At 38.5% G+C, this 14,939-nt stretch overlaps 2 protein-coding genes across 2 annotated transcripts in view; one reads left to right on the top strand and one right to left on the bottom strand.

The window, feature by feature from the left end:
* Positions 1–11,794, top strand: part of LOC126368105 (dnaJ homolog subfamily C member 10-like) — an 82,797-nt gene extending 71,003 nt beyond the window's left edge. The window contains exons 15-26 of the mRNA XM_050011989.1: positions 574–669; positions 802–999; positions 3,545–3,739; positions 4,240–4,366; positions 5,163–5,354; positions 6,185–6,297; positions 6,999–7,164; positions 7,800–7,939; positions 8,989–9,113; positions 9,799–9,933; positions 10,228–10,315; positions 10,802–11,794. Of these exons, the coding sequence (XP_049867946.1) occupies positions 574–669; positions 802–999; positions 3,545–3,739; positions 4,240–4,366; positions 5,163–5,354; positions 6,185–6,297; positions 6,999–7,164; positions 7,800–7,939; positions 8,989–9,113; positions 9,799–9,933; positions 10,228–10,315; positions 10,802–11,074 (1,848 nt within the window). The 3' untranslated portion in view covers positions 11,075–11,794. The remainder of the gene's footprint in view (positions 1–573; positions 670–801; positions 1,000–3,544; positions 3,740–4,239; positions 4,367–5,162; positions 5,355–6,184; positions 6,298–6,998; positions 7,165–7,799; positions 7,940–8,988; positions 9,114–9,798; positions 9,934–10,227; positions 10,316–10,801) is intronic.
* Positions 11,795–12,643: 849 nt separating this feature from the next.
* On the bottom strand, positions 12,644–14,341 carry LOC126368071 (PIH1 domain-containing protein 1-like). Its single transcript, XM_050011952.1, has 5 exons — positions 14,162–14,341; positions 13,997–14,078; positions 13,320–13,903; positions 12,910–13,053; positions 12,644–12,728 (listed from the first exon to the last, which is right to left on the bottom strand). The coding sequence occupies exons 1-5, from the start codon at positions 14,228–14,230 to the stop codon at positions 12,696–12,698; spliced, it is 912 nt and encodes a 303-aa protein (XP_049867909.1). The 5' UTR covers positions 14,231–14,341; the 3' UTR covers positions 12,644–12,695.
* Positions 14,342–14,939: the final 598 nt, after the last annotated feature.

Genomic DNA, 14,939 nt, shown 5'->3' with positions numbered 1-14,939 from the left:
AGCAGATACATAACTGACTTAAAAGTCAAATAATATGTCAATAATATCACCTGTTAGATGAGGTGACACATATCACCTGTTAGGTGAGGTGACACATATCACCTGTTAGGTGAGGAGACACATATCACCTGTTAGGTGAGGTGACACATATCACCTGTTAGGTGAGGAGACACATATCACCTGTTAGGTGAGGTGACACATATCACCTGTTAGGTGAGGAGACACATATCACCTGTTAGGTGAGGTGATATGGTAGGATTATATTGGAAGACTACAGCAGTCTATCTGCTTTTCTCATACTATGATCCATAAAGTAAATCATTCCATTTTGTTTAGAGATTATATCTGCATTAAGTACTATTATTACGTGCAAAATGGATAATTCTAGTACAGCTTGAATGGTGTGCATTGTCAGTTGTCCTTAATTTTTGTCATGTATTTTTAACTCAAATCAAATATACTTTATTGCACACAAATATATATAAAACATAATTTAGCAACAGTACAAATGGGAGGCCATATTGCTCTGTAGCAATTTCTTCCAGGAACTCACTACACACTGTATGTTTACAGGTAAAAATAGCTGCAGTAAATTGTAAATATTACAACAACTTCTGTTATAACTCCATGAGAATTGGCAGCTACCCAACATTATTGTTTTATCCCTATGTAAGTTGTTTTAAATTTTTGTCCTTTTCAATATAATTATTTTCTATATATCCAAACTTTAGTTCCAAGTTCTTTTTTTATTTGTTGCTTAGAGTTCATATCCAATATGTTAACAGAATTGTCAAAATTTAGGGTAGAAAAGGCAGCTACATATACTACAGAGGCGAACGCACCATAGACGCATTGGATCAGTTTGTGATGACCTACATAAAGAACCAAATTCATGTTCCTGTCATTACCCAGATTAGGAGTTCTGATAAACCCATAGCTTATGTGCTAGGCAGCAACAGAATTGAGGACAATGCATTAACGAGGATCGCCTATCACTTGGTAAGTCATCACCATCCTGTCTTACCCTTAACCCACTCTAGGTGGAGTCAGCACAACACTTGGTAAGTATGCTTTAAATTATGGTATACCTATTTCCTAATAGTATAACATATACTACCTTACTGTACTTCCCTATTTTTCCCTAATAAAGTAGCATGGAGAATGCTACACCGACAATCGCGTGGCTCTTTAAATAGTGATGAATAGTATAACATGTAGAAAAATAAATAACAGAAAGAGGCCATTCGTTTGACGATTGATTAAATCATAACACGTAACCATAAGCTCACCGCTATATCCCAATTGGAGTAGTCAGAGGTACATCATACGCAAGATGAGTTAAGTACCCACACATCATCGAAATTTCTGATCTTTTGATTAATCATATGCTTTCATCATCATCAGCCTATTAACGTCCCCACTGCTGGGGCTTGGGCCTTCCCTATGGGTGGATAGGGAGAACGGGCCTTAAACCATCACGCGGGCCCAGTGCGGATTGATGGTTATTAACGACTGCTAATGCAGCCGGGACCAACAGCTTAACGTGCCTTCCGAAGCACGGAGGAGCTCGAGATGAAAACTTTTTTTTTGTGGTCACCCATCCTATGACCGGCCTTTGCGAAAGTTGCTTAAGTTCAACAATCGCAGACCGAGCGCGTTTACCGCTGCGCCACCGAGCTCCTCAATATGCTTCCTATGTTTAATATGCCTCATATGCTTTATTATAATTTTATTATAAAACTACATATAGGTAATACTTAGGTGGCGTAGATTTCATGATTATTATGGAACTAGGTAGGTACTGTAATAAAAAAGTGAAATTATTATTTTTTAAGCCTCAGTTGTAGTGCACTGATTTTTAATTAAAGCCGGCAGGAAAGAACGTCATACGTTCGTAGTTATGTGGTTATTGATATGTACCTTTTGTCCAACATATTATAATCATTTACTTGCAAGAACACGAAGTTAAAGATCTTATTCTAATTGAAACAGTGCATATATTCAAACAATAAAATAAAATTCAACCTGCCAGCAGGTGTGCAAATATTTATATAATTATATTATTATTAATACTTTCTCAAAGTTAAAGAATTCGTTGACACTATAAAAACACATGTAATAACCATTTCGTTAATTCATATCTGTTTTAAAATTGCCTTCTTTTATTGTAAATAGATTCTTGTTTTCGAATCCTGGTGGAGACATATCACAAAAATCACTTTGTGATCCCTAGTTTGTTTAGGATATTACAGGATCATCTGATTGTTCGAAAGTAAGATGATCCGTGCTTCGGAAGACATGTTGAGCCGCTGATCCCGGTTACTACTTACTGATGTCAGTGAGTAATCGTTACATCAGCGATGTCAGGAGCCTATGGCGGCTCAATAATAATAACCCTGATACACAATGTCACCTGATGATTTTTACCAGATGTACAAATATTTACTGGTTGATTGTATCTATTGGTTACTTACGTCTGAGAAATATTTCTTTAACAACACCTGTTTTTATAATATAAATATAATATATAAACATCGTACGGTCACGAGCATTAATATGTGTACACTTTGAAACCATGTCTTAGTAACTTTTTTGGCAAATGAAACCGACAGGGTTCTAAAGTGGGTACATCATGACTGTACAGTATAGACTTTGTACTCAATGTTTTATGTAAAGACCTTGCACACAATAGGAAAATAGCAGGATCCGGAATGGTTCTACTACAGCAATAATATCCGTACCATTATGATAACATCAGACAATTTACGTTTTATAGCTATTTACGTATATGCATGGCAGTCAGATCGTATGTATACTCCGCCTAGTTAGGGAACCTCTGTTCATTTGGATATATTTTTAATATAAGTACCCATCCTACTTTATATGCCTCATTGTATTGTTTTCTGGTAATAAAAACATTTTTCATTCATTTTCATTGCACAGCTATTTCCAAACTTACAGCTACTTCTCATATTAATGTTACTTGTGTTGTTATTGGATTGAGAAGGGAATAAGTTGGTATATAAATGGCAGGTAGGTGGTAGGGTTGGCAAAGGAAGACCTAGAAGGATGTACAATGATCAAATTGGATATGTCATTAGAAAAGTATCAGTACGACCTACTCTAAACCGGCGCGCGTGTATGAAACGATTGACAAATGTGGAGGAAGCAAGAGAAATGTGTCAGGATCGAAGGAAATTAAATTCCATAGTCTCTGCTTTCTCTGCTTACCCCGGTGGGAAATAGGCATAAGTTTATATATGTATGTTACTTGTGCTATATTTATTAATAAGTGAAAGCAAAGGCAGTTAAGATACAAGAAGGGTGAAATAATACGAAAAGTGCCAACTACAACCACCGAGGTAATTCTAAATCTAACTCTAACTCTTTTTGACACTTATTGTAAGTGAAGGAAGGCACTAGTCAAACTAAAATAAGTGTCGGCCAAAATAGGCACCATTGACGACAAAATGAAGCGGATGGTCTCAAGCTGCGATATAGCGCGTTAGCGTTCCGAATCCCCTAATATTCCTTCTCATTCCAGAAAGGTCTAGTAACAGTAGCCGTAGTGGAAGATGACGGACTTCGCGCAAAATTAACCAAAGACGAATACACGACAATGGTATTCAAGTTCAAAGGAACCACTAAAGAGATTGAGAGCACAGAGGAGAGGGATATTCTGAAGGAGATCGTCGCAGCTCTACCGAAGGTCGAGTTGATAGACCCCGAAAGGTTAAAGGTAAGATTATGAGCCTGACATTTTTAATAATTAAAAAGAATAAACTAGGCTCGCTTGGGCTGGTTGTCCCTTCCCGAGTTGGAAGGTGAGGCAGGCAGTCGCTTCTGCAAAAAACCGGACCTGTCAAATCTTCAGGTTAGGTAAGCGGACCCTGTGAAAAAAACGGGATAATGCTAGGGAGATGATGATGAATAAAAAGAAACTAGTCTTATCATTCAATACCCAAATGGCATGCGAGCAAAAAATCCGCTGAACTGTACCTAATAGAAATGGGTAGGTCATATTTGTCTAAAGCACACAGAAATCTGACCTAATAAATGATTCCCGCGGAGATAAACACCCCACCTCGCCCCACTGCTTTGTCCCTGTCTATTCACTTTTCTTCAAAACTATAGCAAATAGGCTGTTACTAGGTAATCGTGTAAGATTGTGGTCAAACGCAAACCTTTTTTTAAATGCGAATTTTTAATAATAAAGTCAAAATCTTATTTTATCTTCAGAAAATCAGAAACCAACTACGTAGTGGCCACCAAACCCCGTGGGTGATCTACTTCTCATCCAAAGAGAACGATCAAGAACGACTGACGCTGCATCAGATGATAGTTTCACATCCTGACATGCACTTTGGTAAGACACTCTGGTTTTAATAGAAGAAACATACGTCCCTTGCGCTGCTTCATTGATATTGTTCTAACATACGATCGGTTGTAAGTACCTTTTTGAAAAAAAAAGCTGCCAAGTGCGAGTCGGAATCGCCCATGAAGGGTTCCGTAGCAGCAAGAAACGAATATAAAAGTTCTGGTAGTTCGTTGTAACTTTGATCGATGTTTTAATGTAAATTTCGGTTTAGGATTTATGACGTATTAAAAAAAACTACTTAATAATACAGTTCTAAGTATGGGCAACCCCCAAAATTTATTGGTTCTTTTTTTCATTTTTGTGTGAAAATATTAATGCGGTTCACAGAATACATCTACTTACAAAGTTTCATCAGTATAGCTCTTATAGTTTCGGAAAAAAGTGGCTGTGACAACAGACGAACGGACAGACAGATGACGAATCCATAAGGGTTCCGTTTTTGCCATTTGGCAACGGAACCCTAAAAATCACATTTGGATCATACACGTGACACACACACACACACACATCACATGTGATTTTATGTTACCAAAACCTCGCAATAGACACGATAGTTTAAATCCCGATTAAAATTTGTAGTCTCAATTTTTTACCTAGATGGAGATTAATTGTAGGAAATCGAGGTTTCGTTAAAGAAAATCACATCAAAATGTGATTTTTCCAAAAAAAAAAACGTGGTTTTTCACTATAAGGCAGTGTTTTCCTAAGCAGTTAAGCATACCCGTCCATTGTTGTTATGCCTGCAACATTGACAAATCATTGAAGTAAAACCATGATTTTTCAGGTGAAATCGACTGCGATACGTGGAACGAGCTTTGCGCATCGCTACAAGTAGAAGAGACCCCTGACTGGGGAGTACTGAAGCCGGGGGGCGCGTACCAACGAGTGACCAAGCCTGGATTAGTCTCCCTCGCTGTCACCGCTGTCAGACTACACTCGCTGTCTGCTACCGAGCTAGAGAGAATATTGGCTGGCGGTGAGTTACTAGTAATACAAACATGGTTAGTCTTAGACAAGAGAGTGTTGAAACTTAGGGGCGCGTACCAACGAGTGACCAAGCCCGAATTTGTGGCCGTCGCTGTCACCGCCGTCAGGCTACACTCGCTATCGAGATAGAGAGGATATTGGCTGACGGTATGTTACTAGTAATACAAACATGGTTAGTCTTAGACAAGAGAGTGCTAAAATCTAGGGGCGCGTACCAACGAGTGACCAAGCCTGGGTTAGTGTCCCTCGCTGTCACCGGCGTCAAGCTACACTCGCTATCGAGCTAGAGAGGATATTGGCTGACGGTATGTTACTAGTAATACAAACATGGTTAGTCTGAGACAAGAGAGTGTTGAAACTTAGGGGCGCGTACCAACGAGTGACCAAGCCTGAGTTAGTCACTCGCCGCCGCTACCTTCAATCTACACTCGATGTATGCTTCCGAACTGAAGGTGATACTAGCTGGCAGGCAGTGAGATTCTAGCCAGTAATACTTGGGTAGATTAGGCATACAGTAGACAGTATAAAAGCCAGGGGGGGCAGTACCAACGAGTGACCAAGCCTTTCGCTGCGTATTACCGAACCGGAGAGGATATTGGCTGGCTGTGAGTTATAATTATACCTAGACGTAAGAACCTACCTTCACATAATATAGGTAGGCTGTATGTATACCGTAACTTTTAGTTGCATTTTAGCTGCTATATCGGATTTGGTGTACACTTAATACCGTGATAAGATAAACTAAGTTAACCGGACTATGTTGCGGCAGGCGGTGAACTAGAAAACTTTATATATTTGTAAATGTATGCTTGCTTACAGATGCAGGCACATGGGTGTTAGCGGTGGTTCCGTACAAACTATCGTGGGATCACATCGCCGAGCCGTTCACGCAAGTCAGCTTGCATTTCGCCGACACCGACGATGACATCAGTGTAAGTTACAATACAAACATCCAACACAAAACGCTAATATTACAACCTTATTATATTACATACTAATACTTGAAGCCTCAATATTTTATTGACGAATAAGACACGCGACGCCAGCGCCGCGCACGCTCGGCGTTCAGCTGCTGGTCTTGACCGTCTTCACCATAAGGGCAACCCGTGCCCAGATCCGTGCCGAGATCCACAATTTCTCTCACACATTTATTCTCTAAACATTTTTGTCAGGCACATTACACTTTTTCCACAAATCATGAATCTTATCAGAAGGTTAGATTTACAAGGCATATCATATACTACGCCATTATATTATCGATGACTGCTACTTTTGCAAAAACCTATGCTGTATTTGATTACCTATGGGTTCATAGGTACTTAGTAAAAAATGTAAGTGTTTTTCGTTTTTTACTTTCCTATTCGCTTTCTTTACTTTCCAAAAGGGCCCCAAATTCTTGAGTGCCCAAGGGCCCCAGCCTAGTTTAAGACGGCGCTGCCAGCGCTGGCGTCGCGTCGCCGCGGCGTCGCCGCGGCGTCGACGTCGAGTGGTTGTTGCGCGGACGCTGGCACGACAACGACGCTCGAAAGACGCTAGTGTGGGAGCCTCTAACTCAAAGCTGTCTGATGCCTTATAGTGTAGAAATAGGAACATTTGCAACAAGCCAAATTCTTTATTTCAATATTGTTCACAGTTCGGCATAATGGTATGCACACTAAACACAGACAAGTATTGCCGACAAGTGGCTTCGGACCAGCCCGCGATATTAGTACAGTCTGGTCATCAGAGACACTACTACAGCGGGCGCGTCCAGGAGACAGAGTTACTCGAGTTCATTGACCTGCTGCTCGATACACAAGGTAAGAATAAGGAAGAGTGAGATAATGAGAGATAGAGAAGGGAAGAGTGTACGATACAATAACGCTATCCTACACGCAAATGCTCTTTGACTTTCTCGGTGGATTGTTATTTCTACAAAGTCGCTTTAATGAGTGAATTGTAACTGAATTCTAAATTTGTTGAATGGAACTTTTTCATAAATCCAAGGTTATTGATATGTGTGTGTAACTACCCGCAGTAATGATGTATAATATCTTACTGTTCGTATTATTCCCTATTCGATACTCGCAGGATGAGGTATCCAGATAGAAGAGTATATTGTTGCCAACAAGGAGGGCCTTGTAACTACTGCTTCAATAAAGGCGCCTTTCTACACCCGACGACTTAGTAAATATCTCCAACCGGGTCTGCATGACACCGGGACCGGGTCCGCGCCGCGCACGACGCGTATTATATTGAGCGCTTCGACCAATACGAATGCTATCTACGTAGATGGACTTCAAACGGCTACTGGTCGAACGCCTCGATAAAATGCGACCCGCACGCGGCGCGGTTGTCATGCAGACCCTACTGATACACATAGTTGCTGTGGGACAAACCATGCAATAAATAATGTTGAAATAAATCATTCAATCTCAATGTACATTTGTTCCAGACATGGAGTTAAACGAGCAACAGATCTTAGAGATAATGTCCCCTCAACGCTCCCACACGTGGGTGGTGGCGTTCCTGCCGGCACACTGTGGCCGCCTCTGTGACGACCTACTGCACCAATGGAGGCTCGTCGCTAACAAAGTATTGTCGATACACTTGCTTAAAGTCATAAGACCGAATTTTCTTTAAAAACCCCAAACCCCATTGTTTAACTATTGTGTCTGGAAATCTCGGCGAGGTTAAAGCTCTCGACACACTGCGAGGGTGACGGGGCGCTAACGCGGCGCAGGGTGACGCCGGCAATGTGACAACTTAGTAGTTGTCACAACTTAGTAGTTGTTACATTGCGCGCGTCACCCTCGACATGATGCCACGACGGTATGACCGCCATATCACCTATAGACCTATATTTCATTCATTCATTTTTTCTTTTTTTTTGTGACCTATATTTCAATACATTACAATTTCTAGATAATAGGGTAGATATCTTAGTCAAAGACACATTCGATAATGCTAATCTTGATATAGATCAAAAAGCATTCCCATTATTTTTTTTACTTATAATGGCACCGATTCCTGCAGACACCTAATTATAAGTTATACCCATCATTTTCTTATTCGCCGTAAAGGAAAGAGACGGATGATTGCCAACTGTTAATTTTAAAAGGAATGAGTGAATGAATGAATAACGCGGAGGAATAAAATAGGCATCTCGCTGATATGCAACCTGTTTGTAGTGTGCTGTCAACTTAATTATGTCGGGTTATTGGCCAACATAAAATTTTGGGAGGGCTTTTTAAATTTTTGCCTATAATTTACATGTGTTCCATTATATTGTATGCCTGTTGATTACCCGTCCCTTTCTTCTTCGGTGGTTAAGAAAATTACAGATATAACTTAAAATAAACTTATATGGCGAGTACAGAAATAAGCACTAATGAGTACAACTATTTAGAAAATCGAAGTCTTTACAGGCTAGACCCTATATCACTGTAAATTGTTTTTAACATTTTTTGTACTTTTTGTATTTGATTGTTTTAATGACGTCACAGCGAAGTATTCTATACAAATTCCATATAAAGTTGAGGCAAACGTGCAGACGTCCCACTGGATGGCAATTGATCGCCGCGGCCCATGGACATTATGGTACATTACATTGTCTTTAAGTAATGATTGTTTGTGTTTTCCAGCTGCGACCGTTAGGGTTCGTCCGTGTGGGCGCGATGCAATGCGCCCACTACACGGGCGGGTTCTGTAGCAATGTGCGCGCGCCGACGGCGCGGCTATATCCCTTCGCTTCCGGGCAGCATTATACGTGAGTACAATGTAAAATTCACAAAAAAACTGCATATTTTCCTCATCTTATGGTTGCCAGGAAAAAACGGCTTTAAGCGCCATTTGCCGCGTACTAGTTAAGTCACTTTTGTAACTATTTGATTTTATTTTGGTGCAATAAAGTATATTTGAAATAGAAATTTACAAACACAAATGCACATGCGTGTCACCGTAATATAGGCAGTATAGACACAACCCGGACACTTCATACGAACAACCTCGTTTGACACAGACACTACACATTGACATTATCGTACACGCGCATCTGTGTGTGTGACGTCTGACACTATAGGATTCAAGTGTAAACTATGTTCGAGGGGGGGGGGGGGGGGTGCGGTAAACCTAGCTCAGACGCTGGTGGAGAGCGGAGAGCTGCCGTTCTATACGTAGTATTATTCCTTATTCTAAGGTATAGATTAGCTAGTGCTTCTATTCTGGACTGGGAGCAAAATTGAAACTAAGTATCAACAATGGCTGGAAGTTGTCTTTGAATACATGTGATTCTGCCCACCCCGTCTGGGATTACGCGCGTACGATAATGTGTGGACTTGTGGACATCCTATCCTGTGATTGGTTGAAACTAACAACTGCTACAAAATCATTGAAATTATAGCCAATCATAGAATAGGATTTTATCAAGATACAAACTGTTATTAATTCCACAGAGTAAGCCTACAACACCTGGGCCAAGCCCCGTACATGCTGGAATGGGCGCTGGAGTACATCGACGACTCAGTGCTCAAGCTCACCTGGCAGACCTTCTCTCGACACGTCATCGCTGAGGAGCTGACTCCCACCAGGTATTACTTTCAGGCGTATACTTTATGCATTGTCTTCTCTTCTATTGATGATGTAGTGGGATGACTACATACTTACATCAGTAAGTAGTAACCGTGCCCAACGGCTTAACAGCGCTTGGCATTGTGAAAAAAAAGCTGCCCCAAGATTTAGTTTAGTTTTAGAGTTCAGGAACCGACCTCTGAAGAATGACGAAACCCGGAAAAAAGTAGTAAATGATCACCGACTGGATATCTAGGCGTAGGCTATATTAATCGCATGACTACGAGTGGCTACAATCATAAATTCTGTTCCAGTGGCAAGAAACCCTGGTTGGTCTACTTCCACTCCCCGCGATGCTTCCGGTGCTATGAAATGTACGCCGACTTCGCCATCGCTGGTATTGTAAGTATTCATTATGTTTATTTTACTTTTTTCTTTCCTTATTTTCGGATGCATATACATATACCTCTACCGATCTGCGTACACTTAGACCGATGCCTTCCCTGTTTTTTAACACCACAGTCACACTTCCATCTGACTGTTACAGGAAGTCCCGTTTTCTGTAGCTGTACCAACGCTATTGGCTACTAACGCTATTGACTACTCAATAAATAGACCAATTCTATTGGATATCGCATCGCCCGCGACATGCGGGCTCCATGGTACGGGTACTGGTCAACTCGCTTCCATTTATATTGCTATGCTACACACGTTAAAAAAGACTTTCAAAAGAAGAAAGATCATAAAAGACTTTTGCTACTTCTTGATCTAAAAACACGGATTTAGCTAAATATTTATGTTGTAAATATTGTTGATTTAGTAATTGTGTACGCTCGTTGTTTTAATGTTTCAAAATATGTATAACCATTAACTTTTTTTTATCCCCAGCTCCTAAACAATGCAGTGCAATTAGGCAAAGTGAACTGCATGAACGAGCGCGGTTTGTGCCAACACGAACAAATTACGAGCTACCCGTCTCTCCGTCTATATCTTGGAAGAAACCACCAACACAGATTTAGCAGCGTTATATCTATACCTGTTAAGGAGTATACGAGTATGTTGGAAGAAATCAAGCCACATCTGAGGAAATATGATCCCCATTTGTTAGCGGAAATTGACGATATAAGAGTCAGAAGTCATGGGTTCCATGATGAGTTTTAGTATGAACACCATGCCAGCGAAAGTTGCAATATAACTACTTGGCATATGAACCATTCTGCTGTGCTGTAGATCAGGGTTAAAAAGGCCGCATTGAAGCAATTCATTTAAAAAAGCAATATTGCAATTTAACATTGCGCACATTTTTTTATGCGCAAATGTCAAATAGCAATATCGCTTTTTTATGTGAATTGCTTGAATGCGACCTTTTTAGACTCTCAGTTGTTGTATATAGGTAGTGTTGAATGAACATATTAGTTTAAGTGTAACGGCGAGAAGATTAAAAAACTGATCAAATCGATCTCTAATAACGTAAGTGGAATTGAGGCTTCAAATCAAAAAATGACTATTAATTACTTAATAATGCCAAGCTTTCTTTCGCGTAAAATTATTAATGTAGATAACGCTTCGATTCCCGCAGACACCTTATTTTATTTTAAGTTATACCCGTCATTTTCTTATCTACCGAAAAGGAAAGGGACGGGAGATTGACAACTGTTAATTTTAAAATGAATGAGTTATCCGTGCGAATTTATAGGCATCTCGCTGTTATGCAACCCGTTTCACATGTGCTGTCAACTTAATTCTGTTACTAACCAATATAAAATTTTGGGAGTTTTTTTAAATTTCTGCCTAAAATTTTCATGTGCGTTTCATAAATTTTATGACTGTCCTTTTCCTTTTCGGCGAATAAGAAAGATGGTGTATACTGGAATCGGCACCAATATAACCAGTGTTGAATTAACTTAAAGATACATAGTAGTATAAACTCTGTATTATAAATAAACTCACCTACGTCGCAGGTTTAGCAAGTGAAGTTAGAATCTGTTCTTGATCTAACAAAATTCGAAATTTCCGGGATGATAAGCAACTATACTGAATAGAATATTTATTTTTCATAGTCCGACTGTGCATTTTCGTAAATTGAATATTGATAGCAATGTTTGTTTCAATTATATTTCCTTTGGGTTCAAGTCTGTCCCAAATAAGTTAATAAACAATGTACAAAATCAATTACTGCTTAAGTATACAAATAAATAGGTAATCATTATTATATTCTAAATATGATATCACAAAGAGTTCAGAGTGAGTGATATTAGGTAATCATTAGACAATATAAAAAATAGATTAAGTAGGAAAACAATTTTATAACAATTACTTAGTAAAAAACTATTTTTTTAATCTTAGTTGCGATCTCTAGGCGGCGCAATCCCTAATAGGGTGGGCAAAGCCACAAGTAATCAAAGACAACTTAAAGCCACTTTTGAAATGGTTTATAAATTCCTCCTATATACATTCTTTTCCAATTAGCATTTAATAAATACTTATTTTTCTTGCATTTATTTTTGATATTTATATGTATAAATTATAATAATCTCAAAAGATATTGAATATTAATTATAGAATCTCATTTTTTTTTAGAAAATACCATGCAATATTTTCGTATGCTTATGTAATATGTAACCTTTTGTAAAAGTGTGCCTTTCTAAAATATCTTATTAACTAATAAATAAATTATTTGAACATATTAATAAGTTTTATTTGACATGACTCAGAAAAAATAAACAACAATTGGAATATTCACTTATTATTTTGTAATAGGTAATTATTTAAATAATCTAATCTAATGGATGACAGGCATTTTCACAGATAACATCTGAAAAAGAAAAGGTATATTTATGAATGGTCTTAATTAAATGACCAACATTGCTCAAGCATTAATCAAGAAAGAACACAAAAATTTGTTCTTATTCTTAGTTCAGTTCAAGAAATTATTGCTGTGAAACTATAATTCTTAAGTTTTCTTTAGTACTAGAAACAAAGAGTTTGAAACTCACATCATTGTTCCTATTAAGCTGGGCATCAATGATGTCCTGATCAACACTACAGGGCAGGAAGAAGTCCACCGGGTCATAGAGCCCCTTCGAGTCCAGAACTAAGCGGTCTTCTCCCACTTCTAAGTTGAGATCTTTTAATTCCACCTGGAAGGTTGCACAGAAATGATTATCGTTGCCAGTTTTAATTGAAAAGCTCAGATATCACAGAATTGTGGAGGGCTCATGATACCCTTCTAATTCTTGTCTCCTGCACCAGTCATCATCATCATCAGTATTATTCCCTTGCTGGACATGGCCTCTTTGTTATTACAATGATTTCTTAACAAAGACCTATTGTTTACTAAATATAATATTATTTAAGTTCACAAAGTAATTCATCAGCTAATATGTAAAAACCCAAGTTGACTTACAGCAGCAGGAATCATAAACTCAGCCAACAAGTATTCTATTTCTCCAGTGGGAGGTTCACGTCTCAGTCTATACACTATCTCCTTCTTCTTTATGTCAGGGATTTCTGTTATCTTTTGTGGTAACTTCTCATTGATCTCTTCTATCAGAGGAGGTTTCATGGCATCCTTACATGTCTTCACATCTCTCACCTGAATCCTATGAGACTGTAAAGTTCCAATGGACTTTCTATTCTTTAGAATGTTATACTTTTGTATATCTATTTCAAATTGGTATTTGTCCTGTAGACCCTCAAAGACAACAGTAAGGAAAAATGTTTGAAACAAGTCATCCTTTTCTATTTTCTTGAAAAAGTCTGGGTTTATAGCTACGTCATACACTGTGGCAGGAGCTCCAGACTTATCCGGCTCTGTGCGCCCTTCCCCGATGCTCATAGGCACCCTGTAGCTGGAGGGGTCCTCAGAATTGAGGATTTGCATAAGCTCATCATTTGTTATGTCCCGAGGGCATGGTATGGACTCTGTTAAGCAAATATTCACAAAAACTTTCTTACCCTCAGGTTTTGTAAATGTTTTGACACAGAATCCTGGAAAATGATTGACGAGGTTAATAATTAAGAATAGCGTAAATGTAAATAATCAATAACAAAGAAAATAGTTATATAGACAGGAACAGGTACCTGGTGTTGGTTTGACAAGCTTCGACGGCATAGTGTCTACTGAAGCGAATAATTTGTTTATCTCCTCCTCTACAGGGTTTTCCTGTTAAATAATGAATTATTAACAATATTATTGCGAAAAGCAAGCAAATAACGATAATAACTAGGGATTTTATCCATACTTGCCTTTATAATTCTCATGTTTTTCTCCATTATAGTTGGGTCAATGTCTAAAGTTATTGACTTTTTAGACATTTTTTAATGTTTCTATGGGAACTATAAAATCAGATTCTTTCGACTCAAAATTAAAATTGTTACAGCTGTTTTTTTCGTAACCCTTCATTCAATTGTTCATTCAATCATTCATACTTTTTTATTAGTTTTGACACTAGTGATATAGCGCAACTTACAACATGCATAGTGATTGATAGTCACAGACCAAGTAGAGATGCTACGCATAAGACGGAAATGTTCCGTAGTAAAAAATGCTCTGCGGAAACTGCTCTTATAGAACATGACAGCTCTTTTTTTTATTGAATTATTTGCCATGGAAGTTAGTAGCTTTGGGTGGTAGCAATTTTGGCCTTTTTAAGCTTAAATCACCTCCCCTCTTCACCCTCGTGATGAAATCTAATTATTTTCATTTGAAATGGGAATTTGAAATGAAATAGGTTGTGCTATTTATTAATTATTTTATTTTTTAATAGATTGTTTTCTGGATCTCATATCCTGAGAGTAAATTCTTGCACAAATTGATGTCAGAGTTTTTTTCGTGACAATCACACGCCTTCTTCGTCTAGAGCGTCGAGGGTTGGAGTAAATGGGTGCATCTGAAATAAGAAACACAAAAAAAAATAACCTCACAACAGCTCTAAATCGACAGAAACAAATAAACACCCTACTACGCCACACCCATACCTAATCCATTCTGTCGAGGGCATTATTTTTTTTTTGTGATCTATCT

Source organism: Pectinophora gossypiella, chromosome 7, assembly GCF_024362695.1.
Source record: "Pectinophora gossypiella chromosome 7, ilPecGoss1.1, whole genome shotgun sequence".
In the NCBI taxonomy this organism is placed as follows: Eukaryota; Metazoa; Arthropoda; class Insecta; order Lepidoptera; family Gelechiidae; genus Pectinophora; species Pectinophora gossypiella.
Note: the sequence above shows the minus strand (reverse complement) of the source record. Positions and strands in the feature narration are given on the sequence as shown.